The 23,867-nt window shown below is 50.3% G+C and overlaps 7 protein-coding genes across 7 annotated transcripts, besides 13 other annotated features; 4 read left to right on the top strand and 3 right to left on the bottom strand.

The window, feature by feature from the left end:
- Positions 1-487: 487 nt before the first annotated feature.
- Positions 488-527: a microsatellite.
- Positions 528-892: 365 nt separating this feature from the next.
- Positions 893-928: a microsatellite.
- A 302-nt stretch (positions 929-1,230) lies between these two features.
- ACLA_082600 (RNP domain protein) lies at positions 1,231-2,370 on the bottom strand (the record flags this gene model as incomplete). Its single annotated transcript, XM_001267994.1, has 1 exon — positions 1,231-2,370. The coding sequence occupies one exon, from the start codon at positions 2,368-2,370 to the stop codon at positions 1,231-1,233; it is 1,140 nt and encodes a 379-aa protein (XP_001267995.1).
- An 892-nt stretch (positions 2,371-3,262) lies between these two features.
- Positions 3,263-3,292: a microsatellite.
- A 98-nt stretch (positions 3,293-3,390) lies between these two features.
- Positions 3,391-3,450: a microsatellite.
- Positions 3,421-3,658: a microsatellite.
- A 1,337-nt stretch (positions 3,659-4,995) lies between these two features.
- Positions 4,996-6,986, top strand: ACLA_082590 (NADP(+)-dependent, decarboxylating phosphogluconate dehydrogenase; the record flags this gene model as incomplete). The annotated part of the gene is made up of 5 exons (XM_001267993.1): positions 4,996-5,012; positions 5,194-5,381; positions 5,503-5,954; positions 6,025-6,453; positions 6,546-6,986. The coding sequence occupies 5 exons, from the start codon at positions 4,996-4,998 to the stop codon at positions 6,984-6,986; spliced, it is 1,527 nt and encodes a 508-aa protein (XP_001267994.1).
- Positions 5,039-5,064: a microsatellite.
- Positions 6,987-7,447: 461 nt separating the features above from the next.
- Positions 7,448-7,473: a microsatellite.
- Positions 7,474-7,896: 423 nt separating this feature from the next.
- Positions 7,897-8,888, top strand: ACLA_082580 (anticodon-binding domain-containing protein; the record flags this gene model as incomplete). Its single annotated transcript, XM_001267992.1, has 3 exons — positions 7,897-8,027; positions 8,163-8,649; positions 8,727-8,888. 3 exons carry the CDS (start codon positions 7,897-7,899, stop codon positions 8,886-8,888), a joined length of 780 nt encoding a protein of 259 aa, XP_001267993.1.
- Positions 8,889-9,560: 672 nt separating this feature from the next.
- On the bottom strand, positions 9,561-11,734 carry ACLA_082570 (glycoside hydrolase family 15 protein; the record flags this gene model as incomplete). Its single annotated transcript, XM_001267991.1, has 3 exons — positions 9,561-9,761; positions 9,825-9,889; positions 9,964-11,734. The coding sequence occupies 3 exons, from the start codon at positions 11,732-11,734 to the stop codon at positions 9,561-9,563; spliced, it is 2,037 nt and encodes a 678-aa protein (XP_001267992.1).
- A 971-nt stretch (positions 11,735-12,705) lies between these two features.
- Positions 12,706-12,735: a microsatellite.
- Positions 12,736-13,157: 422 nt separating this feature from the next.
- Positions 13,158-13,181: a microsatellite.
- A 257-nt stretch (positions 13,182-13,438) lies between these two features.
- Positions 13,439-13,477: a microsatellite.
- Positions 13,440-13,477: a microsatellite.
- A 552-nt stretch (positions 13,478-14,029) lies between these two features.
- ACLA_082560 (putative nucleotide-sugar transporter) lies at positions 14,030-15,976 on the top strand (the record flags this gene model as incomplete). Its single annotated transcript, XM_001267990.1, has 2 exons — positions 14,030-14,494; positions 14,591-15,976. 2 exons carry the CDS (start codon positions 14,030-14,032, stop codon positions 15,974-15,976), a joined length of 1,851 nt encoding a protein of 616 aa, XP_001267991.1.
- A 524-nt stretch (positions 15,977-16,500) lies between these two features.
- Positions 16,501-18,404, bottom strand: ACLA_082550 (DNA-(apurinic or apyrimidinic site) lyase APN1; the record flags this gene model as incomplete). The annotated part of the gene is made up of 4 exons (XM_001267989.1): positions 16,501-17,419; positions 17,475-17,609; positions 17,670-17,789; positions 17,980-18,404. 4 exons carry the CDS (start codon positions 18,402-18,404, stop codon positions 16,501-16,503), a joined length of 1,599 nt encoding a protein of 532 aa, XP_001267990.1.
- Positions 18,405-19,001: 597 nt separating this feature from the next.
- ACLA_082540 (putative checkpoint protein kinase (SldA)) lies at positions 19,002-22,842 on the top strand (the record flags this gene model as incomplete). Its single annotated transcript, XM_001267988.1, has 3 exons — positions 19,002-19,994; positions 20,105-20,561; positions 20,642-22,842. The coding sequence occupies 3 exons, from the start codon at positions 19,002-19,004 to the stop codon at positions 22,840-22,842; spliced, it is 3,651 nt and encodes a 1,216-aa protein (XP_001267989.1).
- Positions 22,843-23,288: 446 nt separating this feature from the next.
- Positions 23,289-23,318: a microsatellite.
- A 221-nt stretch (positions 23,319-23,539) lies between these two features.
- Positions 23,540-23,599: a microsatellite.
- Between the last annotated feature and the right edge of the window lie 268 nt (positions 23,600-23,867).

Genomic DNA, 23,867 nt, shown 5'->3' with positions numbered 1-23,867 from the left:
AGCGGCAGCTCATCCCCCAGCCACCTCACTTCCTTTCCAATCCATCCAGAAGGTGTAAAAAAGAAAAGAAAAAAAAAAGGGGAAAAAAATCAACATGGCTGGGTTGCACGTTTGTTTAAAACTTACGAGACGCCCTGCCTGGCATTCCCCCATGGCTTTGGTTTTTCTCAATGCTATCTTTTTTTTTTCCTGTGGTGATTCCCTCATACCACAGTCCATGCTCATAAACTGTCCCCTTACAAGGTTGTAAGGAGGGTTTGTCTGCGCCCATCTACTTACGTCAAAAGTATCTTGTTGGGGAATCCAGATTGCGTATATCCTCTGGCCTTATCAAATAGCGTTTGATTTTGAACATTGAACATTCCTACCACCGTTCGTCCAACACCCCACACGTGGTCCATACTACACCGGATATACATATATATACAATATATACACACACATAAACGACCCAGACCATAACCAAGACCAAAATGGTCCAACAAAACATCACCATCGCCATCATCATCATCATCCTCTTCATCATCCTCGCCGCCGCGGGCTTCGGCATCTACGCCATGAAGAACCACGTCGCCTTCAGTGGGAAACGGGCCACCGATGAGGAGAACGGGGACGGGTGATAACCCCCCCCAACTCCCCCTAACCCCGTTCTGCTGCTGTTCCGGTTGCTGGAGCTGCTGCTTGATGAGTTGGATTGGATTCGATCCGAACCTGATTTTTGTTTCTGGATGAAGAAGTGGACTGGACTGTATACCCCCCCTCGGCTGGTTCCAGCCCCGAGCCTGATGACGATACGATGGCGGTTGAACGAGTCCGGCATTGAATGAGTTATATGATTATGATTATTGATGTTTTGCTTTTCTTTGGATCTTGGGGAAGTTTTGTTGGGGGTTGATGATGTTGATGACGATGATGATGACGACGACGACGCAACTTGAGGAACGAATACGCATATAATATAACGCGGTCGACGAGGGGAATGACAGTCGGCGGATGCGCTGAGAGGGCGTGGCCAGCTGCGAGTCGGATTTATTGCATGGGTTTGGATTTGTCCCGGTATAAGGGACGGAGCTTGGAGTTTACTCATGTTGGGTTTCTTTTTATGTCGATATTGATTTGAGTGGAAAATACTGGTGGTAGAAGGGCAGAATTGTATTATATGGATCGTCATGGTCAAGAGTGCAAATACATACGAACCGATTAGAACGCCATATCTCGTCAAAGGAACAATCATCCCAGGATCCGCAGGCCGCCCTTGGTCTTGCCCGGCTTCTTGACTCCATCGTGCTTCACCTTGCCGCCGGCGCCGCCTCCCAGTCCGCCCTTGTTGCCGCCGCCCTTCTTTCCTCCCTTGTTGTTTGACACGGGCCGGACCTCCGTGGTGGCCCGCCGCAGCAAGATCGGATGGGATCCAATGTACTTTCCTTGCATCTCCCTGGCGGCTGCGAAGTAGTCATCGCCATTGCTGAAGCTAACGAACCCGTATCCCTTGCTCTTCTGCGTGCGCTTGTCCCGGATCACCCGCGCCTTCTGCACCGACTCATAGCGGGCAAACGCCTTCAGTAACGAGTCGTCAGTCACCTCGCCTGCCAGGTTGCCCACGAAGAGTCGGAAATGCGCTGGATCCCACTCCAAGAGCGTGGAGTCAGACCATGTCTGGCCACCGCCGGAGCGGGCCACAGTCTTGGTGGGCGGCTCGGCAGGGCCAGGCGCAGGTGTGGGGGTGTTGGCGCCCGTTGCAGTCGCATTGATGGGTGTGTTGGTTCCCACGTTGCCACCGGGTATGCCCATGGCTCCGTCCCGACGACCCGGTCCCCGAACGCTCGCCGAGACGTCCTCCTTGTTAGCGTAGGCACTCTGCCATTGCGCGATCTGCGCTTCCGTGTCGGGATCGAGTCCCGAGTCCTGGCGTCCGTTCTTCCCGGATCCTCCTGGTGCCGAGAATGGGTTTTGGATATGAGGGACGGTTGGGCCGTAGGTGTTATCGCTGTACTGCGCAGCACCGTAGTAGGACGGTCCGCTCTGGTATGCCTGTTGTGTCTGCTGTGATTGAGAGTAGTAGTTACCGTAGTTCGCCGTGGCCGGCGCCGAGTATCCCGCCGCTGCAGCTGGGGGCGTCGACACAGCCGGGCTGCTGTTCCGGTAAGGTTGACTGGATGCTACGGAGCGAGGCTGGAAGGCCGTAATGGCATTATAGCCTGTCCGAGGACCACCCCCACCATATCCAGTGCTGGTCGCAGGTGCCGCATATGTGGGTGCGGCCGAGTATGCAGGTTGATAGGATGCAGCACCTGAGCTGGCGGGAGCTGGTGGCCGTGGAGGGAGCGACGAGGGAGTTTGTCTTGGACCTGGAGGTGGTGGGAAGGACATGATGAACGGAGCGTTCGAGATACAGAGGGAGATAAGGAGAGACGGTGTGGATGGTTTGATTGCGCCGCGTGCAGAGTAGCAGCAGACACGTACCTTCAGGGTCTGACTGACGTAGCAGTCACACGTCAGCTGTCACGCCTGGAAGGGGGTTGAATCTTGGATTAATATGGGTATGTGTCAGTGGGTTGTTGCAAGCGCAAGCCTTTTTGATCTTTGCGATGGAGGTTTCCAATTGTGTCTTGCGACAAGTGGAAACTGATAGAAAAGTGGTCGAAGAAGGTCAAAAGACGAGAAGGTATTCAGAAGGAGTGACGACGACGAGAACCCCAAGTGCAATCTCTAGATGAGTATTATTTCCGATACCACTCCGACTGAAAGTCTGTCAATAATCTTGATAAGGAATCAACAACAGCCCGCAGTCTCTCTCTATCTACGTGATGATGAGGTTCGGTTCTGCGCATCGTGCCAAGAGAGAGAAAACATTGATGGTGTCTCTGCTTTCCCGTACAGTAGCCGGCTCGGAATATCATTGATCCTGGCTCCGCGGCTTGGCCACCATATCCTGACTAAGCAGACCGACAGCTTTACCACAGCATGATGCAAGTGTACACAGCTCACATGAGCAGTCCAGACTGCTCATATGAGCCATACCCCATACATGTGACCGCCAAGACCATTAATAAGCATTTATGGCTCGCGCGACCTAAAATATTACCATACTATCTTACCTGAAATCTAAATACTTATATTATTTTATCTGAAAATCAAATACAGAGTACTTTAATAAACTTAAGAAATCTTAAAGTTAACTACTTTCTAAGTACTTAAAAACCTAAGTACTTAGAAAGTACTTAGAATTTATTTAGAAAGATAAGTATATAAAGAATTTTTAAGTACTTAGAAATTACTTAGAAAGTACTTAAAATTAGGTTTTTTATAATCTATATTAAATAAGTATATTACTCTCTCTACTAAAGATATATATATTAATAACTATAGTAAAAGATAATTATATTAACTACTTAGTAAGTACTTAGAAAGTACTTATTAAATAATTAATAAGTAATTTCTAAGTACTTAAAATAATAATATCTATTATCTTTTATAAGTATAATAAGTTACTTCATATTATATTTTTTCTATATAAATAAAAAAATAAATAATAAGTAATTTCTAAGTACTTAAAATAATAATATCTATTATCTTTTATAATTATAATAAGTTACTTCATATTATATTTTTTCTATATAAATAAAAAAATAAATAATAAGTAATTTCTAAGTACTTAGGTTTTTAAGTACTTAGAAAGTAGTTAACTTTAAGATTTCTTAAGTTTATTAAAGTATTTAATTTAGTAAAATAACAGAAAGGGTGGTGCGAGCTGAAATCTATTTCAGTATGGTAAAGGGTGGTGCAAGCATCACATGACTTATTCTTGTAATTTACAGATTTACTGCTCGCCGGAGTAAAATTACGAGCTCATCCGACCTGCAACCACCATGATGCAACCCCCACCCTAGTCCGCTTTGGGGAATGCAATAGCCGACAACGGCGTCATGAGGGACTATATCAAAGACATCAGTAATCCTGACCATATCATTGTCAGCGCAGGGAACATGACTCTTGATGATGATGATGATGCAGAGGCATCTCGTTGAGATTGCATTGAACTTCAATTGTCAGGAAGGTAGTGCATAAATACTCTCTGCTCATATAGCTAGCTACTTCATGCTCCATGCGACGACAGCCCGGAGGAGTACGGGGGCAGTTGTCCCAACTTCCAACGTTTCCACGGAGATGGAAGACGGACTATCTACCTAGTTATAGTTAGTTAGGACTCCGTATTCCCTGAATAGCCACCGGAAGAATTGTTCTCTCCTGATTTGCTTCACCGAGCAGTACTTTCTCATGGTGGCGCTAAACCCCATCCAGCTCTGTGCCCCTCCATCGTCAACCATCAATTGCCCCGCCATCAGAAAAACCCCCGTCATCTCCGGGTTTCAACTGCGATGAAGCTGTAGATATGATCGATTATTATCCATTACTATTATTGTCTAGGGAGCAAGTTGCAACAGAGGGGAGACTATGTAGCTATGATATACGAGCAGGAAATAGGAGTATCAAAGATGGAGGAAGCGGTCCAGTAATCATGATTATACCACGGATCTGAGGTCTTCTTTTGATGATGATTACTACTCTCCGATCCAAACAATCCCACCATCCGTGGGATACTACTCTCATATCTCGACATTCACCCAGAATTCTTCCCGCGGGGAGAATAGATTTCAATATAGAATAACTACTAGGTACTTCCGGAGTAGCAAGATAGTTAGTTATTAATGATCTAGTGATTATTAGGAATCTCCCTAGGCCTAGTTGCATCCTCACCGGACGACTCTGCTCCTCCATCCAAAGCCCCGCTGTCTCTCTTTTGTTGGTGAGTTCCCACCATGACGGAAGGTTGCTCCGTAACACTCTCGAAGAGTAATCAGCCTTAATCCTGTTCCTTCTTTACTCCTCCTTTTCTTCTTCTTCTCTTCTCCTCTTCCTTCCTCTTCTTCCCCTCCTCATCGATCCATCAATACCTTCATCCGTCTTCTCTCCCTCAACTTCATCCCATCCATCATGTCTGACCAAGCTGTGTAAGTACCTTTTATGGGTTTTTATTCATCCCCTCATCCCCTCATCCCCTCAGCACCTCACATCTCATCATCTCATCATCTCACCGGTGTACTGCAAGAGTGGAAAAAGCTTGTTCTTCCCAATACAATCATTTCCCCCTTTCACTCCCTATCCCAGTTATTGACATCAACTGACTTGAAGCGCCCGTTTGGCCGGCATCAATGTCGGCGCACCGGCGCGTCATTTGCCTAGTGCTGACTTCGGTCTTATCGGTCTGGCCGTTATGGGCCAGAACCTGATCCTAAACGTTGCTGATCACGGTTTCACTGTTTGCGCCTACAACCGCACAACCTCCAAGGTCGACCGTTTCCTTGCCAATGAGGCCAAGGGTAAGCTTTACTCTCCCCCCCCCCCTCTCTCTCCCGACTCCATTCGAAGGGGAACAAAAATACGGTTAAAAAAAAAAAGATAAAAAATCAAGAATTTGGCAAACTGATTGACTCTCATTAGGCAAGTCCATCGTTGGTGCCCACTCCATCGAGGAGTTCTGCGCCAAGCTGAAGCGCCCCCGTCGCATCATGCTCCTGGTCATGGCTGGCAAGCCCGTCGACGATTTCATCGAGGCTCTCCTCCCCCACCTCGAGGAGGGTGATATCATCATTGACGGTGGTAACTCCCACTTCCCCGACAGCAACCGCCGTACCCGCTACCTGAGGGAGAAGGGCATCCGTTTCGTCGGCAGCGGTGTCTCCGGTGGTGAGGAGGGTGCTCGTTATGGCCCCTCTCTCATGCCCGGTGGTAACGAGGAGGCCTGGCCCTACATCAAGGACATCTTCCAGGCCATTGCCGCCAAGAGTGACGGTGAGGCTTGCTGCGACTGGGTTGGTGATGAGGGCTCTGGCCACTTCGTCAAGATGGTCCACAACGGTATCGAGTACGGTGACATGCAGCTGATCTGCGAGGTAAGCCGATGTTCCCACTGCGGTGACGATTTTATTTCTGTGGGTAGTGTTGGTCTAACGCACCTGATAGGCCTATGACATCATGAAGCGCGGTCTGGGTATGCCCGTCCACGAGATTGCCGATGTTTTCGCCAAGTGGAACAAGGGTGTTCTGGACTCCTTCCTGATTGAGATCACCCGTGATGTTCTCTACTACAACGACAACGATGGCACTCCCCTCGTTGAGAAGATCCTCGACAAGGCTGGCCAGAAGGGTACCGGCAAGTGGACCGCCATCAACGCTCTCGACCTCGGCATGCCCGTCACCCTCATCGGCGAGGCTGTCTTCGCCCGCTGCCTCAGTGCCATCAAGGACGAGCGTGTCCGTGCCAGCACCCTCCTCAGCGGCCCCACCCCCGAGTTCACCGGTGACAAGCAGGCTTTCATCGATGACCTGGAGCAGGCTCTATATGCCTCCAAGATCATCTCCTACGCTCAGGGCTTCATGCTCATCCAGGAGGTAAGTTTATTTGTTCTTGTTTTTCGGTGCTATTCTTGTTCTTCAGGGGGGTCTCAAGAGCAATTTGCTGATGTTTTGTCTCGCACAATTAGGCCGCTCGTGAGTACGGCTGGAAGCTGAACAAGCCTTCCATCGCCCTCATGTGGCGTGGTGGCTGCATCATCCGCTCCGTCTTCCTTAAGGACATCACCAACGCTTACCGCAAGAACCCCGACCTGGAGAACCTGCTCTTCGATGACTTCTTCAAGAACGCCATCAACAAGGCCCAGCAGGGCTGGAGAAACGCTGTCAGCAAGGGCGCCCTCTGGGGTATCCCCACCCCCGCTTTCAGCACCGCTCTGAGCTTCTACGATGGATACCGCACCCGCGATCTCCCCGCCAACCTGCTGCAGGCTCAGCGTGACTACTTCGGTGCTCACACCTTCCGCATCAAGCCCGAGCACGCCAACGAGAACTACCCCGAGGGCAAGGACATCCACGTCAACTGGACCGGCCGTGGTGGTGATGTGTCCGCTTCCACCTACATTGTTTAAAAGAAAAGAAAAACATTTCACGGAGACACCACGCACTGCGCTGGACGTAAGACCTCTTCTGCCTGGGAGGAAAGTGTGATTGGAAAATGTGGCATGGCCCGTCGATGAATGGAGGGGGGGGCACATAGATGATGACGGTAAAAAAAATGGCCTATATCAATGTACTTAGATGCTTTTAATGGTATTCACGACGTTCGAGTTTATGATCCAGTGACACCCGGTGTAAACATCCATATCCAGTATCTAGTTTGTAGCAGTTGCCCTTTAGTGTGGAAGGAGAAATACACAGTAAGATGGCAGAGTCACTGGACCGGCGCTAGACCGCATCAGGCAATGATGACTTGCCCGCAGTGCAACGTCCCCAAAACAACCGCTCAGGCTGTCGAACGACACCCACGTCTTCTCTCGAACGAGCCGGCAGCTGTAGTAGACTTCCTGTCTGCTTGGCCCGTGTATTTTCTCTCCCCCTCCTCCTCCTCCTCCTTCTTTGTGACTTCTGTCTTGTCTTGTCGGGACTGGCCTTGTTTCTTTCTTGCTGTCGTCCATTTTCTCTGTCGCTCCTTTGCCAACTTAATTCCTCGGTTCCCGCAACGTCCCACTTTGCTTGATATCATCGAGCTTGTATTATTGTGGCGGAGGAGTAATCACCGGCGGAGCTTTGAGAATTTGCCGGAAGGAAAAGGAACACCGTCTCTGCGCTGACACCGCCGTTCGCTTGCCTGCAGACGAAACCCTGTGTCTGCATCAACAGCAACACTTAGGCCGTGGCGGTTTCCGAGACGGCGAAGCTTGCAGCTTGACGCTCGAAGCTCATCCGGCGCATAATTCTGTCGATCGATCTTTCTACGCTTCTGGAAGAGTTACGGATTTCGATACATTCGGTATCCGCTTTCCTACACGCGGTATTCATATGGCAGAGAATAAGCGCCAGAGTGCCGGAGTGAAAGTACCATCACAAGGGTCTTCCGGTGTCGCTGCGGCAGGAATGGCAGCTGCCATGGTGCCGTTGGAGGTGGCCTTGAGCGGCGCAATTGGCGCTCGGTAAGCTTTCTTCCGCTTTAGATTCTTTTTTGTCGCAGGGTGGTACATATGCTGTGGACGCTGTTCTTTGGGAATGCGTCGCCTTCACCTCCCATGGAGGCACGACAAGTATTGGTGCTGATCTGCTATCAACAGCGTCCGCATCAGTACTGCTGCTCCCACTACCTCTACGATCGAGGGCACGCTATTCACCGCCTGTCCGATCACGAACCTCGTTGCCATCAACACAGCCGACAAACAGTCCCAAGCAGGCGATTATCACATCATCCCCGTGTCGCGGATACAGTCGTTCCAACTTCTGTCCCTTGCTCCTAACGCCACCGACTCTCCCTCCTTCTCCCACGCAGTACCTCCGCTGCATGCGCTCGACATCCGTGCCCTCAGAGCACGCGAGGCCAGTGCCGTCGGCAAGTTGCAGGAGGGCGAGGCGCGGCGCGGGAAGGGCGTGACGCGGGAAGCACAGGATATATTCGATGCGTTCAGTCGCACAATGCCGGCACGGTGGGACGGGACAAACATCATCGTGGCGGACGCCGTCACCATCGCGGCGCCGTACCGCGTCGATGACTGCCGATCGATAGCGGCCGGTGACACGGCTGCTCTGGCCCGAGTGCGCAAAGTGGTACGTATCCCAAGCCCCAACAACATATTCCATCCACATATCAGTATCATCCATCACTAACCGCACGAACCAAACAGCTTGAAATGGAGCGCAAGAAGATCGAGCTCCGCAACGCCAGCGCAACCATCGGCACGGCTGGTGCCTTTTCACGCTCCGCGTCAGGCAAGGACACCCGCAGCTCGGCTAATGCCACTCCCTCGCCGGGTCCAGGTGCAGCTGGACAGCGGAAAGGAGGTTGATTCTTTTGCTTCTGTTCTGTGCTCCGGTCTCCGACGACTCCAAGGCGGAGAGCCGGCATGTGGGGTGAAACCACCTGTCAGCGCGCTTGCGGGAACATCCAGAAGAGAAGAATGGTCCGTAAAGACCGATCCATATATCTAAGCGGAGGGTGGTATGGGCAAAGCCAGACTTTCGGAATGAAACCACGGGTTTTTCCCCCTTTACAGTTGGTGCTCACGGCGTTAGCGGCGGAGGCGGCGGTTGTGTAGGTAGGATGTGATCCCTACCTGAAGGTATCGTAGGGTAGGGAAGCATCTGAGGACGCAATGCGATGCAATATGGTTGGGGTGGTCTTGCTTGTCTGTCTAGTATAGGTAGCCAGAGTAGACCGACTTACCTCTACAATGAATGATCCGATCAATGTGACCATCAACAACAATTTATCTCTTGTCCAGCAAGTAGGTAGATAGATTTATGCCTACACAGCGAGAAAAAAAAAAAAAAAACCAAGAAAGCTCGATGAACCTGCCTCGATTGCACTTACTAACCCTAAATTAAAAACAAAGATAAAAAAAAAAAAAGTCGAAAACGAATTTCAATCTACGAAATCAAACAACCACCCCCAATTTCTCAGCCTCAGGGGCGTTTTCTTGACCCAACCGACGTATCCATCCACCTGAGAGTCTCAAAACTCAAGCCTGATTCTCGAGATTGATCGCCGCGCTGATGCAGGCTAGATGGCTGAACGCCTGCGGGGTATTCCCCATCTGCTCGCCGGACAGGGAGACCTCCTCGGAGAACATGCCCAGGTGGTTCGAGTAGGAGAGGATGTTATCGAAGTGGGCGAGCGCGTTTTTCCAAAGGTTGGGGACGCGGACGTCGTATTTTGCGGCCTGGGGGGGGGGAGGGGGAAGTAAGTAATGCAATGTAAGTCGGTAAGGTGGCGGGGGGCTTACGCGGGCCATTGCTTCGACAAGCCAGAATGTAACCATGATGAAGGCGCCTTCGCGGCCACCGACGCCTGTGCCGGGGAGATGAAATGGTTAGCAGGGAGGTTTTAGATTGAGGGGATATTTGGGCGGGGGGGTTAGGTACCGTCGTTGGCTGTTTCTTGGTCGTAGCGGAAGACCATCTTTGCGCTGGAGAGGCCCCGTTTATCTGGGTTGAGGAGGATTTTCTCCAGGGTGCTGATGAAGCGCGGGTCGTTGGGCGCGATGAAGAAGACCAGGGGCGCGATCATGATGGCCGCGTCGAGGACGTCGCGGCTCTCGAAGCTCTGCGAGAAGTGGCCGCGTTCGCTGTTGTAGCCGCGTTCCATGATTTCGTCGTAGAGCTCGTCGCGGATCTGGATCCAGCGGAAGCGTTCCGGACAGGGCAGGCTGGAGCGTTTCTCGCAGAGGCGGACGCCGCGGTCCAGGGCCACCCAGAGCATGATCTTGGAGTAGAGGAAATTCTGGATCTGGCCGCGGGACTCCCAGATGGACATGTCCTTCTCGCGGCGCACCTCGATCACGTAGTTGACCATGCGGCGGATGGCCAGCCACTTGTCATATGTGATTGGGTTGCAGTACTTGTCGTACAGGTAGATGCTGTCGAGGAGCTCGCCGTAGATATCCAGCTGGGTGTGGAAGACGGCGGCATTTCCCACACGCACGGGCTTGCTGCCCTTGTAGCCGTCGAGGTGGTCAAGTTCCACTTCAGGGATCTCGTATTCGCCGCGAATGGTGAACATGAGTGGGAGGAACGGCCGCTTCGAGCCCGGCTTCACATCATGCTGTGCATGCGGGAAGATACGATCGAAGATGAAGTTGACGTACGCCTCCGCCTCATCGTTGTAACCCATCTTGAGGAAGACGTAGAGGGTGAAGGCCGTATCACGGACCCAGGAGTACCGGTAGTCCCAGTTCCGGGCGCCGCCCACATTTTCAGGTAGCGAGAAGGTCGGAGCCGCCACAATAGCCCCCGTGGGCTTGTAGGTGAGGAGCTTCAAGATCAACAGGCTTCTCTCCACAGTCTCGCGATAGTGACCGCGAAACGCGCATTTGCGGGTCCATGCCGTCCAAAAGTCAAACGTCTCCTCTTCCAGTCGGTTGAGATAGGCCTCCATCATCGAATCACTGGGCATTGCCTTTTCGGGGCTATGCACGATTACTGTGATGCTCTGACCCTTTTCAAGTTTGAGCCACAAGTGAAGCCCGCGTCCCTTGAGCTCCTGTTTGTCATTCAGGCTGAATCGCGCCTCTGGGTATCCCACCACATTGCCCACCCTCGAATGGGCAAAGATCTCCACCTGGAGCTTTTCCGTATCACTTTCAAAGTGGACGGTCTGCAAGGGATGCTTGCTCAGATCATCTTCGAGCTTGGCCCGCGTGGTATGGGTATCCCTGGCGTAGTTGAAGGCTGGGAACAGCTCCACTACCAACTCCATTGCGCCACGGCTGCATTCCAGCTTCCTGATCAAGCCCGAATGCCGCAGCCCAGACTTGAACCTATTGACTCCAACCTCGTTACAGGGACAATATCCGGACAGAATTCGGGCCGCCTGGGCCGCCTGGGCCGTCTTCTTGGGCGAGACAGGGAAGTAGTCGAGCATGGTGACTACGCCCTCGTCATTGGTCCACCGGGTCTCAAGCAGATTCGAGTATGGGAGATACCGCTGCTTATTGAGCACATCCGGGACATGCGTAGGCGGAGAGATGTTGAAGTAACCCCCTTTGTTCGAGTCCAGGAGGCGACAAAAGATGCTTGGGGAGTCAAAGACGGGCCAGCACATGAAATCGATACTTCCTGTTTTGCTCACGAGGGCACAGGTGTGCATGTCCCCGATAATCCCATAGTCTTCGATGGCATTGTACCCAGTCGTCATGACGATGATAAGAAGCTTTGACCGACGGAGATCACGAGTAGAATCTTCAAGGGGCACAGTTGACTTGTCAGGTCGCACTCTCAGCTAGCAGGGCAAAGATTCCAGCAACCTCTAGTTTGAGCGTTGATGAAGGGTGAGAGAAAGGACAGCAGGAGGAAGGCCCCCGGGAAGGGCCATGTCCTGTAATAACCTTTCCCCCCAAAAAAACATTGAATTCCTAGGACATGCTGATGATGAGGATGGTGATAATAATGACCGAGTCTTGATAATGCTTCTTCTATTCCGATGGAGTGATACATAGAGAGGGCCTGGCCCTGGGTAGTCGCAGCCACGGCTGATGATGGAATTGCACCATCACGGCGCTGGAAGCCCTCAGGTACCGAATCAAATGCATTCCCAGCATGAGTTGAGTTTCGTTGTGCTGTGACGGATCATATAGCATTTAGACGGTCTGAGCATTGAGCGTGGTCTCTTTGACCGACAGAAAAGCGATGTTCAACTGCCAAGAATCAGTGTGAAAGGAGACTGATAATCTCTCTCTCTGTGATTCTGGGGTCGGTTAGGAAATCTTCCTCATTGTCACGAATTCATCCAGGTTAGCATCATCTGTACTATCAGTCCAGGACTTGGAATCAAGGCAGTGATATCACCGCACTTCATCATGATTGCAACAAGCGGCAGACTTCATGAAGTCATCAGCCACGGACATTGCATCCACCAATTATGGCGGAAGTCAGTTCAACAAAACAAACCATCACAAAGTGATCGACCAGCATCTCTGTTAACTAACTTTGTAGTGCCGATTGATTGGTTACTTTAAGATCATTTGAAGATTGAATACGAAGGTGGTTTGAGTATCCCCAGGTGGATGAGGTTCCTTACTGCCAGTAGTCAGTAGTCAGTAGTAGATGAAGGTCCAGAGTTGCTCTGATGAACCCCGGAAAAAAAGAAAGGCGAGAGTCTCGTTTCCTCAGGCAGTCAGGCAGTCAGGCAGTCAGGCAAAGAGGAGTCGCAGACTGAGGCATCTCCACTTAAAGGGGTGTGGGCTAAGGCACTAAGGCACTTCAGGGCTCATTATTAGCGAGCTATCACCGTATCACAGGTTCATGTCTCCAGTTGAGTATGAGTCTGAGAAATCATCAGCATTTAGACTCGATATTATTATAGTATCTTACTGTCCAATATTAATAGCCCAAGCACAAGAATACAGATAGCAGAGCATCATATTCATAGCATGTCCTTCCCCAGTTAGTACCTGGAATAATGTACTTTGCGACTTGTCCCTGACTCCCTGACGGACCTTTACTACTACGATCTGGAATTCTGGATGCATCGATCGACTCACACGACCATCTTGGACGCTTGGACCTGGGGGTGGATGATCCGAATTTCCAAGAGGATTCCGAGTCCTCTGGCTATGATGATTATTATTATTATTATTATTGTTTAATTAGCTGAAATCCGTAGCATGATTACTTGAACGAAATTGGGATACTCCATCGTCTATCTCATTGTCTACTACAGTATACTCTATAGGTATTATTCGACTGCCTTAGCATTGGCATTATTACAGAGTATATGATCTATTGGATTACTGACAAGGCCGGCATAAAAGCATAACCCCCCAATCTACACAGTAGGCAGTATTTAGTATCTATCTTGCATTGCATGCATTAATTATTATTATTATTATCATATCTATCGTTCTTCTTCTGCTTCTGCTTCTTCTTCTTCTTGTTCTTCATTCCTCATTCTCCTCAGCCATAATAACAACCTTCTCTTCCACCAGCTGTATGCTCTCGGCGCCCTTGCTTCAAAACGGGGGCGACCTTCTCGACAGATCTCGCTCTCTTTTATTCCCCTGATCCCTCCTCCTTTCGTCCTTTTGGGCGATAAACTTTCCTTTCCGTTCTATTTCCTTGTTGTTGTTGACCTTACCGACAATCCACCCGCATCCACCCACCAACCTACACATGCATACATTGCATCTCCAGCATCTTCTCCTTCGTCCAACATCTTCCACGAGACCTGTCTAATCGGTCATTTTCATTCCTTTTCAGCCTTCTCTCAGTTCCTCGAGTCGGTCGGCGGTGATCTCATTCCACCGATGGTCATCCACTGGGGCAAATCTTTGGCGTTGACTTATCATCAATCACTGATGGAGTTCACTGCAGTCTAGCAAACGAACATATTTTCCTTCCTCCGCTCTCTCTCTCTCTCTCATTATTTTTCCCCCCCTTTCTCTCTCTCTCTTTTCGTCCTTTCTACACCTGAACGAATTAATAGAGCGTCACAATGGGCTTATCACCGTCGGGGAGTCACCACCGACGCCGGAGCTCCGTGCTCACGAATGCGGGAGCGTCCTCACTAGCAGCTCCGACCGAACAGAGGGAGGACCATTCCAGAGCAATTGGCGAGGGGGTCGGCTACAAACGGGATGAACAGAGACCTTTAACGGCAGACGAAGCAGATATGTCCGATCTGTCCTCAATCGCTGAAAGTGTGGAGCTAGGTGTTGTGAGCTCTGACGATGAGCTTCACGATGATGAGGAAATCGGTCTCACAGCAAAACAACGTCGTCGCCAGAGGCGCCAGCGGAGAAAGCAACGGCGGCAATTGGATGCTCGCATAGCTGGTGTCAAGGCCTCCCGATATGATCCTCTGAATCTGGGTTTGGCCGATCAAGACGTCATCAAGAAACTGCTCGTCAATATCGGCCTGATCCTTTTGTGGTACTTCTTTTCCTTATCAATCTCTGTTGTAAGTGGTTATGCTCACGGATCCTTGCTGCGCGCGAAGGAGGGCATTGTGAAATCATGACGGGGTTGCTAACTTCTTCTTTTTATCGGGGGATAGTACAACAAATGGATGTTTTCCAAAGACCACGTCGTGTTCCCCTTTCCTCTCTTCACAACTAGCGTGCACATGGCCGTCCAGTTCACACTTGCATCCTTTATTCTTTGGCTTATCCCTTCGCTGCGCCCGCGCCATCCGCCATCCGCTTTGCCTGGGGATCCGACTCGAAGCAGCCATGATGCGACGGAATCGAGGCCGGTTCTCACAAAGCTCTTCTATCTCACGCGCCTTGTTCCCTGCGGTGCAGCGACCTCCCTCGATATCGGACTGGGCAACATGTCCCTGAAATTTATCTCTCTGACCTTCCTTACCATGTGTAAATCCTCCGCTCTCGCTTTTGTCCTTCTCTTCGCCTTCCTTTTCCGACTCGAAACGCCTTCCGTCAAGCTCATCATCATCATTGCTGCCATGACTGTCGGCGTGGTCATGATGGTCGCTGGAGAAACCGCGTTCAATGCCGTGGGCTTTGCATTGGTCATTGCTTCGGCCTTCTTCTCGGGCTTCCGATGGGGGTTGACCCAGATCCTCCTTTTACGGCATCCCGCCACCTCCAACCCGTTCTCGACCCTCTTCTTCCTCACCCCTGTCATGTTCGTCTGTTTGATCATCATTGCACTAGCCGTCGAAGGCCCCACTCAGATAGGCGACGGCATTACAGCCTTGTCCGAGTCACATGGCGGCGGCTTCGCGATCTTCCTCCTGATCTTCCCCGGAGTGCTAGCATTCTGCATGATCGCGGCCGAATTTTCTCTTTTGAAGCGTTCCTCCGTCGTCACATTAAGCATTTGCGGCATCTTCAAAGAAGTCATCACCATCAGCGCGGCGGGCATTGTATTCCATGACCAATTGACCGCGGTCAACATCACTGGGCTTGTTGTCACCATCGCCAGTATTGGGTGCTATAACTACATGAAGATTTCCAAAATGCGTGATGAGGCGCGACAAGGTGCCACTTGGGAGCGCAGCCCGAATCTGGATTCGGAAAGCGATGATTCCGACCCTGCTTATTTTAGGGAGCGTGGAACGTATCACAGAATCGACGATCAAGAGACGAGCATGGTCGCACCCGTCGCCCATGTGCCCGTGGACGATAATTTACACCTTACTTCCGCGGACGGCTTGACCGATGAACGCCGCTCATTCCAAGGTAGAGCTAGCGGGGCCAGCAGCAATGTCCGCGGCCTCAAGATCTCCACGAGTAATCTGAGTGACAGCGAAGGGCGTCCTTTCTCTCCGCGCTTGGCCGGCCCTTCTCCGCTGAAATCCGCGCCGCCTGTGGTCTTGACCCCCGACTCACAATTCCCGCCCCGAGTGGGACGCGGCCCGAGTCCAGGCGCTAGCAGTCAGTCGTCCGCCGACCAGACCAACCCGGCAGGAAGGCCTTGAAGACCACATCGTACCTGTTTCATAAAGCCACTGGTCTGGTTTCATTCCCCGGGTCGTATCACGCTCTACCCTTGTCTTGCCAGTCTGGAACTAGCGGGTCAAGGCACGGTCCCTGGTGTTCGGGCGTCCCGTCTCCTCAAGGTGCAACTGTCCGGGTAGAAATCTGGTGGATGTCTCTATACAATGATTTCCTCGAGCTCTTGCGGCCAACTAGACGACTGGAATATCCAAGAGCCTCGTGCACATATTTTGCCATTGACCTCTCGTATCGACGGGATTCTTTTGTTTTCTTGAGTGAGACCACTGATTCGTCCCACAATACTGTCTATATATCCCTCTCCATTTGGAATGTTGCTTTGATATCTCGCATGAGAATACCCACGGATCGCAATGACATTTTCTTTTCTTCTCTCTTCTCCATATTCGTACCTCGCGTGAAATGAGCCGTTCAAGCAGGTGTAACATCTCTATACCTGCCATTGAAGTGTAGTGTACATATGCATCATGAGTTCGCCTTAGATGGATCAATGACTCTGACACCCCTCATCCTCACTCTCACTTTCAACCGCCTTCCCCGCCTTCCGCTTCTTCGCAGAACCCTGCACCATCTCCATCAACGTCTTCTGCCCCGTCCCGCCAGCTTTGCTTTTCTTCTTCTCCTCGGTCGCCAGCTTGCGCTCGTACTGCTCCTGATGTTTCTCGCGGGTCTCCCTGCCTTCCTCCGCGAGATCGGCTTCGAGGGTCTTGAACTCTGCGCTCTCCGGGTCCATGCCTATGAGGGACTCGAGGAGGGCGATTTCGCGGGCCCAGACGGACGGGTCCGGGACAGAGGGTGCCTTAGCGCCGGCGGGACGTTTGAATACTTTTTTCTTGGGTTTAGAGTTGGGGTCCGAGTCTAGGTCGGCTTCGCTGTCGCTGTTGTCTTTGGTGGTGGTCGTGGTTTTTGCTTTGGCGGCGGTTGTGGCGGGTCTGTCGATGGGTGTTTCGAGGATCATGGGGAGACCTTCGAGACGCGGGTCGTTCATGATGTTGTGGAAGGCGCGGAGGCCGAGGAAGCCTGTTCCGATGTTTGCGTGGAGGTCGCGTTTGCTGCCGCGCGGGGCCTTGGAGTCGTTCAGGTGCAGGGCGCGCAGGTACTGCAGGCCAATTACGTCTTCGAAATCCTGCATGAAGGTGCTGTAGCCGGCGGGCGTGGCGAGATCGTAGCCTGCTGCAAAGCTGTGGCAGGTATCGATGCAGATCCCGATGCGGGCGTGGTGCTCGCGCGGAATCAGGGCGAGGAGGTCGCGGAATTCGGTCAGGTAGCCGCCGATTGTTGTGCCGTGGCCGCACATCGTCTCGAGGACCGGTGTTACGGTTGAGGTGGCTTCGAGTGCGTTGGTGAGCGCCTTGGCGAGTCTGGCGAGAGCGTCTGCGAGACTGCTCTGGTTTGCGCTGCCGGGGCTGGATATTTGGTCAGCGTTTTTAAAGACATGGTGAGGTAGCGCTTCAGGCTCACTGGAAATTGTAGAGAGTGATTCCGAGGGCTTCGCAGCGACGAAGGTCATCCAGGAAAGAATCGTATGCCTGCTTTGCCTTGGCTTTGTCTTCTTGGGCTAGGTTGACGAGATATGAACCATGGGGAAGAATGTGTCTATAACATTGCCTTAGTAATGTAGAGTGGAGGAACAAGACGATCTGTGGCTTGTCCTACCTCGCGCCGTCGTATTTGTGCTCTAGACACAGCTGACGGAATTGGTCTCGAATGTCATCCTGAAGAGGAGGGTTGTCCCATTTCCTCTGCGACTTCAAGAAGAGCGCGAATGAGTTACCACTAAGAGGCATGGTCAATATCCCTCGTTAACCCCCCTGCAGACTAGGGTATATTACCCGATGTGCATGCTGTTGTGCACGGCGTTGAAGACACCTATATCCCGCAGAAAGATTGGCATACATTCGAAAGATGTGGGCATAGAAGGCGGGTAGCTCGACCTTTTGCAGCGCTGACATGAGCACCTACACACATGCGCAGTCCTTGCGTCCTGGCTCTCAATGGAATCATCTCGACTTCCTTCTCCTGTTTCGGTTTCCTCTTGCGCGATACAGTTGCTGCCACTGTAGCTTTTTCCGGTTGCTCGGTCTTCACTAGGCTTTGTGTTTCCAACTTGGCATCGACGGATATCTTAACTTCCTCCTCAGCTTCTTTCTTGACGGAAGCTCGAGCGCGAGGCTTTTTCGAGTCGACAGCGTCACTGATCTCCGATTGATCGACCCCTGATATGGTCTTTGAAGCTTCTGCCTTGACCCTTTTGGATCTCCTTAGCGGCGAGCCCTGCTCTTGTACTGTCTCAAGATCTCGCTTGTTACTTCCAGTCTGATTGCTTTTTCGATTTTGCGGCGAGGATTCGGAGACGGCACCGGACGTCACATTGCGGGATCGGGGCGGCATAGCAAGTCCTTCTGCATGCGAGAACCTGAAGCTTGGAGAAATTGCGTTACGATTAGGTCGAGGTTCGTAGCCGGGTTGACCTTGATGGTTGTGCTGAGGTAAAGGACGAGGTCACATTTGTATGTGATGGGTGAAGTCCGATGTCCTTACTTACTCAGCTTGCAGCCAATGATACTATCACGCCCTGCAGAAAGCGGCTGAAAATCTGCAGGACCACAGTCAAATTAGTCTAGACAAATATTACCCTAATCTTATATTTAAAACAGCTCAGATTTGCCAATTAGCTGTGTATCGATACTCATCTTCACATCGAAAAAGAGCATCGAATATTACTTGATTTGGTATGGCGCTCACGTGACTGTATCCAGGGCAACCGAATCGAGCTGTTTATCGATAAACCCAAACTCGATCAATTCTCGACACTGTTGCATATCTCGACCTTGCTCAACAATTTCATCGACAAACGGCTAATTCGACAACTTGAAACTGACATAATATATGTTTAGAACTGAGTTTTGACAAAACAGCCATAATTGACTATCTGAACCGCAATCATACCCCTGTTTGACCGCTATTCCCACCTTACCCGTCGCCGCCATGGCGGCCTCCGACGATCTCATCAACTTCGATATCATCGAGAATCAGAAGGAAAACATCCAGTCCCTACCCGGGGGGCGCTCGGCAAAGGAGCTTGCCCGTATCTTTTCTCCGAGAGATCCCAGTGACAGCCTGGCATCCCCTTCACCTAATGAAACAAGAACTCTCAACGATGCCATTCGACAAGAATACGAAGCCGAGTTGAAGGCAATTGATGACTCAGATGACCCGCTTGACATTTATGACCGCTATGTGAAATGGACATTGAATGCATACCCCTCCTCCCAAGCAACCGCCGAGTCTGGTCTTCTCCCTCTACTAGAAAGCGCCGTCAAGGCATTCCTCAATTCCCCCCTCTACAAGAATGACCCTCGATATCTGCGGTTATGGCTTCATTATATAAGGCTCTTTTCCGACTCTCCAAGGGAGACATTTGCTTTTCTAGCACGTCATCATATCGGCGAAGGACTGGCTCTGTTCTATGAGGAATTTGCTGCCTGGCTTGAAGGGGCTGGAAGATGGACCCAGGCCGAGGAGGTGTACCGACTCGGTGTGGACCGCGAGGCTAGACCAACTGAGCGCCTGATCCGAAAATACAGTGAATTCCAGAGAAGATACGAGCAACGCACACAAGATAGCGGACCTTCGTCGCCCGCGCTGCCGGCGGTACGCCCCGCTCTCGCCGCCAAAATCGACCCATTTTCTCTACCTGCCACCGCGGGTCCAGATGCACAAGTCCAGAGACCAGCTCCGTCGACTGCAGCCGCTCCGCGCACAAAGTCAGGGAAACCGAAGATGGCTATCTTCTCCGATACCGATCCCGCAGCTAGCCAACCTGCTGTTTCCGAACCGACTAAGGGATGGGATAGTATTGGGTCAATGCAGGAAAGAAGGAAGGAGAACAGAGTGGAAGCAAGGCCGTGGGCTGGAGAGACACTTAAGGCAGGAAAGAAGGCTGCTCCGAAGGAGAAGATGGCTATCTTCAGAGATGAGGTGAGTTATGATTTGCTTTTCCATTCCTCTTTCTTGAATTCCGCATATTTACGATCACAGGACTAATTGGTGACATGTACCGGGTTTCGGTTATGATTTCATGTATTCAGTCAAAATCAGATCTACCTCTCAAAGAGTCAGTCCCAACCAAACACATTCCAGAACATCATGTAAGGGAAGCGGTAAATCCAAGGACTGGAAGACGGGAGCGCGTGTTTGTCAACCTGGAGGCAGTATACCCCGATCATAGGAACCCCAGCAAAGAAATCAGTTTTGAAGAGCTTCGGGCAATGCATCGCGGTTGGATGGACAAAGACTGGCGGTCTCAAAAAGCACCCCTAAAGCAAATTTCCGGCAATGTTGCTTGTCCCGAAATCCAAGCAGAAAACTTCATTGAGCAGAGCCTCGATCATGAGCTCCCAGAGCAGTTCAATCGAAAGTTGACAGTGAAGGATGCAGATTCGCAAGAAGCCCAATTGGCAACCGATCTTCAGGGGTCATATGAGGGTAAATCTGGCAAAGCGCGGAAAATGAAACTTCGTGAAGTCAAAGGCGAGACCCAGACAAGTGAGGACTGCCTATCCATATTCGCTCCTTTCAGTTTTCATCTTGTTGTGCATCGCTTGCTGACTGACAGGATCATCCAGTCAAAATGAAATTCGACTCCCCAACTAAACACAAGGTTCGTCGCAAGAGTACTGCTGAGCCGACTATGACGATCCATACTCGCGCTGCTACCGATGAGATCTACAGTATCTTCAATCAGCCATTAAAGGCAGAGACTGAGATAGCAGAAAGTAGTGACTTTGACGATGATGATTACACAAGTGCTGGTGAGAGCACAGTAACTGGCCACCTCTCGGCCGCTTCCAGCGACTTTGGCGACGACGAGACTACCACTTTCCACCGATCTGACGATGAAGCTGATGAGGATTTCGATGATGAAACGCGGGCAGAAAGCGTTATTGATGGTGAATGGACTCAGTATTCGGCCAAGGATGACGCAGATCTGCTTCCTCCGGATTCACTGGTGGGCCAGGATAACACAAGTGTTGATGAAACGGCCAGAAGAGAAAGATTCGTGCCCGAAATGCCGGAGGACTATAATCCGCCATATGGTCCGTATCGAGATCCTGCCGTGGTTGCCCAGAATCGCCTGCCTTTCATGACGCCGATTGTTGAACGGACAGAACACTCCTTTCCTTCCATGACAGCTGCTCGAAACAGCCTTTACAACACCAAAACGCCATCTAAACCGCAAATGGGCAACCTTCTAATGACTCCACTAGTTCGGCCAACGCCACAGCAATCGGAGAATCTTATCGGCTTCCCAGAAGATGTAGCAATGAGTCCGACTGCGCAAAAGGCACGATCCAGCCCCAGACTACTCTCGCCGTTGAAGGGGCAGCAGCAGCAGCACCGGGCAGTCATCAACGAGGCCCAGTGCAATCCCACCGACAAGACAATCCGCAACACCATCCTTCATTCCCTCGACCCACCACTGATGTCCTATCAAGGGTACCATGGCCACCCCGAACAGGATAGCCACTACGCCCCTGCAATTCAGAAGTTTGTCAAGACCCACATCAAGCGTCCTCGGAGCGGCGACGAAGCCTCGTTCGATGTGCCGATTCTTGAATTGCCAGGTGCTGAGAGAAGCTATATCATCAGACGAGAGCTTGGAGCCGGAGCCTATGCACCTGTTTACCTCGCGGAGAGTGTCGACAGTCTGGAAGCATGCCCATCCTCCGATTCAGATGATGGTAGTCGAGGTTCCCAGTTCACGGCTGGAAGAAGATCGATGACCCCTAACACATCTCGTTTTGGTTTCGAGGCAATCAAATTGGAAGTTGGGCCTCCGAACGCTTGGGAGTTTTACATGATACGGACTGCGCACGAACGCCTGAACCAGATGTCAGATTTGTCACGGGCAGCAGACAGTATCATTCGGGCTCACGAACTTCATGTCTATAAAGGGGAGAGCATTCTTGTGGAGGATTACCGGGGACAGGGTACTCTCTTGGACCTGGTTAACATGATTCGGAATGAATCTATCACGGCCAATGGTACGAGTGAGGGCGGTTTAGATGAAGCACTGGCCATGTTCTTTACCGTTGAGCTGTTCCGCACTGTCGAGGCACTCCATGCTTGTGGCATCCTGCACGGTGACATAAAAGCTGACAACTGTCTGGTCCGTTTCGATGATAAGTCAACAACGCCATCACTCCTCGACCTGGACGAAGAGATCACCGATCCACGCGAGCTCCATTATTCCCCTCGCGGTCTGTGCGGCTGGCGCAGCAGAGGCCTGTCGTTGATCGACTTTGGTCGTGGCATCGACATGCACGCGTTCCAGCCATCGGTCCAGTTCATGGCTGATTGGGAGACCGGCAAGCACGAGTGCAACGAGATCCGTGAGATGCGGCCCTGGACCCACCAAATCGATCTTTACGGTCTCGCAGGGACCGTGCACGTCATGCTCTTCGGCAAGTACATCGAATCTACCCCCGTACGGAAGAGCGAGGGCGGCTCGGCGACGATGCGCACCTATCGCATTCGCGAATCTTTCAAGCGCTACTGGGACCGGGAGATCTGGAGCGATGTTTTCGACCTCCTCCTCAATCCTGGTGCCGAGCGGTGGGTGCAGATGGAACTGGGTGCAACGAACCCGGGCCCGGTCGACATGGAGAACCCCGCGGTTCTTCCCGTTCTGCAATCCATGCGGTATGTCCGTTCAAAAATGGAAGATTGGCTACTGGCCAATGCAGAGAAGAAGAGCCTCGGCCTGCAGATCCGCAAGCTCGAGGCTGTTGTTGCAGAGAGGAAGAAGAAATTGGAGAGGTCGTAATTCGTCGGCTGTTAGCCGGGAGTTTTTTTTTTAAGCCTCCCTTCTGCTTGATTTTATGATGCTTATTGCTCGATATTTTCTATACCCCCTTGTCTTGCAGCGTTAGCGTTTGCTCTTTTTCTAATTTACTTTTCTTTTTTTTTTGTTTGTTTTGCTGCCACGTCTCAATGATGATTGGTGGTTGCAGGTCGGATGAGCTCGTAATTTTACTCCGGCGAGCGGTAAATCTGTAAATTACATGAATAAGTCATGTGATGCTCGCACCACCCTTTACCATACTGAAATAGATTTCAGCTCGCACCACCCTTTCTGTTATTTTACTAAATTAAATACTCTAATAAACTTAAGAGATCTTAAAGTTAACTACTTTCTAAGTACTTAAAAACCTAAGTACTTAGAAAGTACTTAGAATTTATTTAGAAAGATAAGTATATAAAGAATTTTTAAGTACTTAGAAATTACTTAGAAAGTACTTAAAATTATTTTTAATAATCTATATTAAATAAGTATATTACTCTCTCTACTAAAAATATATATTATAATAGCTATAGTAAAAAATAATTATTATAACTACTTAGTAAGTACTTAGAAAGTACTTAAAATTAGGTTTTTTATAATCTATATTAAATAAGTATATTACTCTCTCTACTAAAGATATATATATTAATAACTATAGTAAAAGATAATTATATTAACTACTTAGTAAGTACTTAGAAAGTACTTATTAAATAGTTAATAAGTAATTTCTAAGTACTTAAAATAATAATATCTATTATCTTTTATAAGTATAATAAGTTACTTCATATTATATTTTTTCTATATAAATAAAAAAATAAATAATAAGTAATTTCTAAGTACTTAGGTTTTTAAGTACTTAGAAAGTAGTTAACTTTAAGATTTCTTAAGTTTATTAAAGTATGCTGTATTTGATTTCCAGATAAAATAATATAAGTATTTAGATTTCAGGTAAGATAGTATGGTAATATTTTAGGTCGCGCGAGCCATAAATGCTTATTAATGGTCTT

Source organism: Aspergillus clavatus, genomic scaffold, assembly GCF_000002715.2.
Source record: "Aspergillus clavatus NRRL 1 1099423829806 genomic scaffold, whole genome shotgun sequence".
NCBI lineage: Eukaryota > Fungi > Ascomycota > Eurotiomycetes > Eurotiales > Aspergillaceae > Aspergillus > Aspergillus clavatus.
The sequence above is the reverse complement of the archived record's forward strand: the minus strand, read 5'-3'. Positions and strand labels throughout refer to the sequence as shown.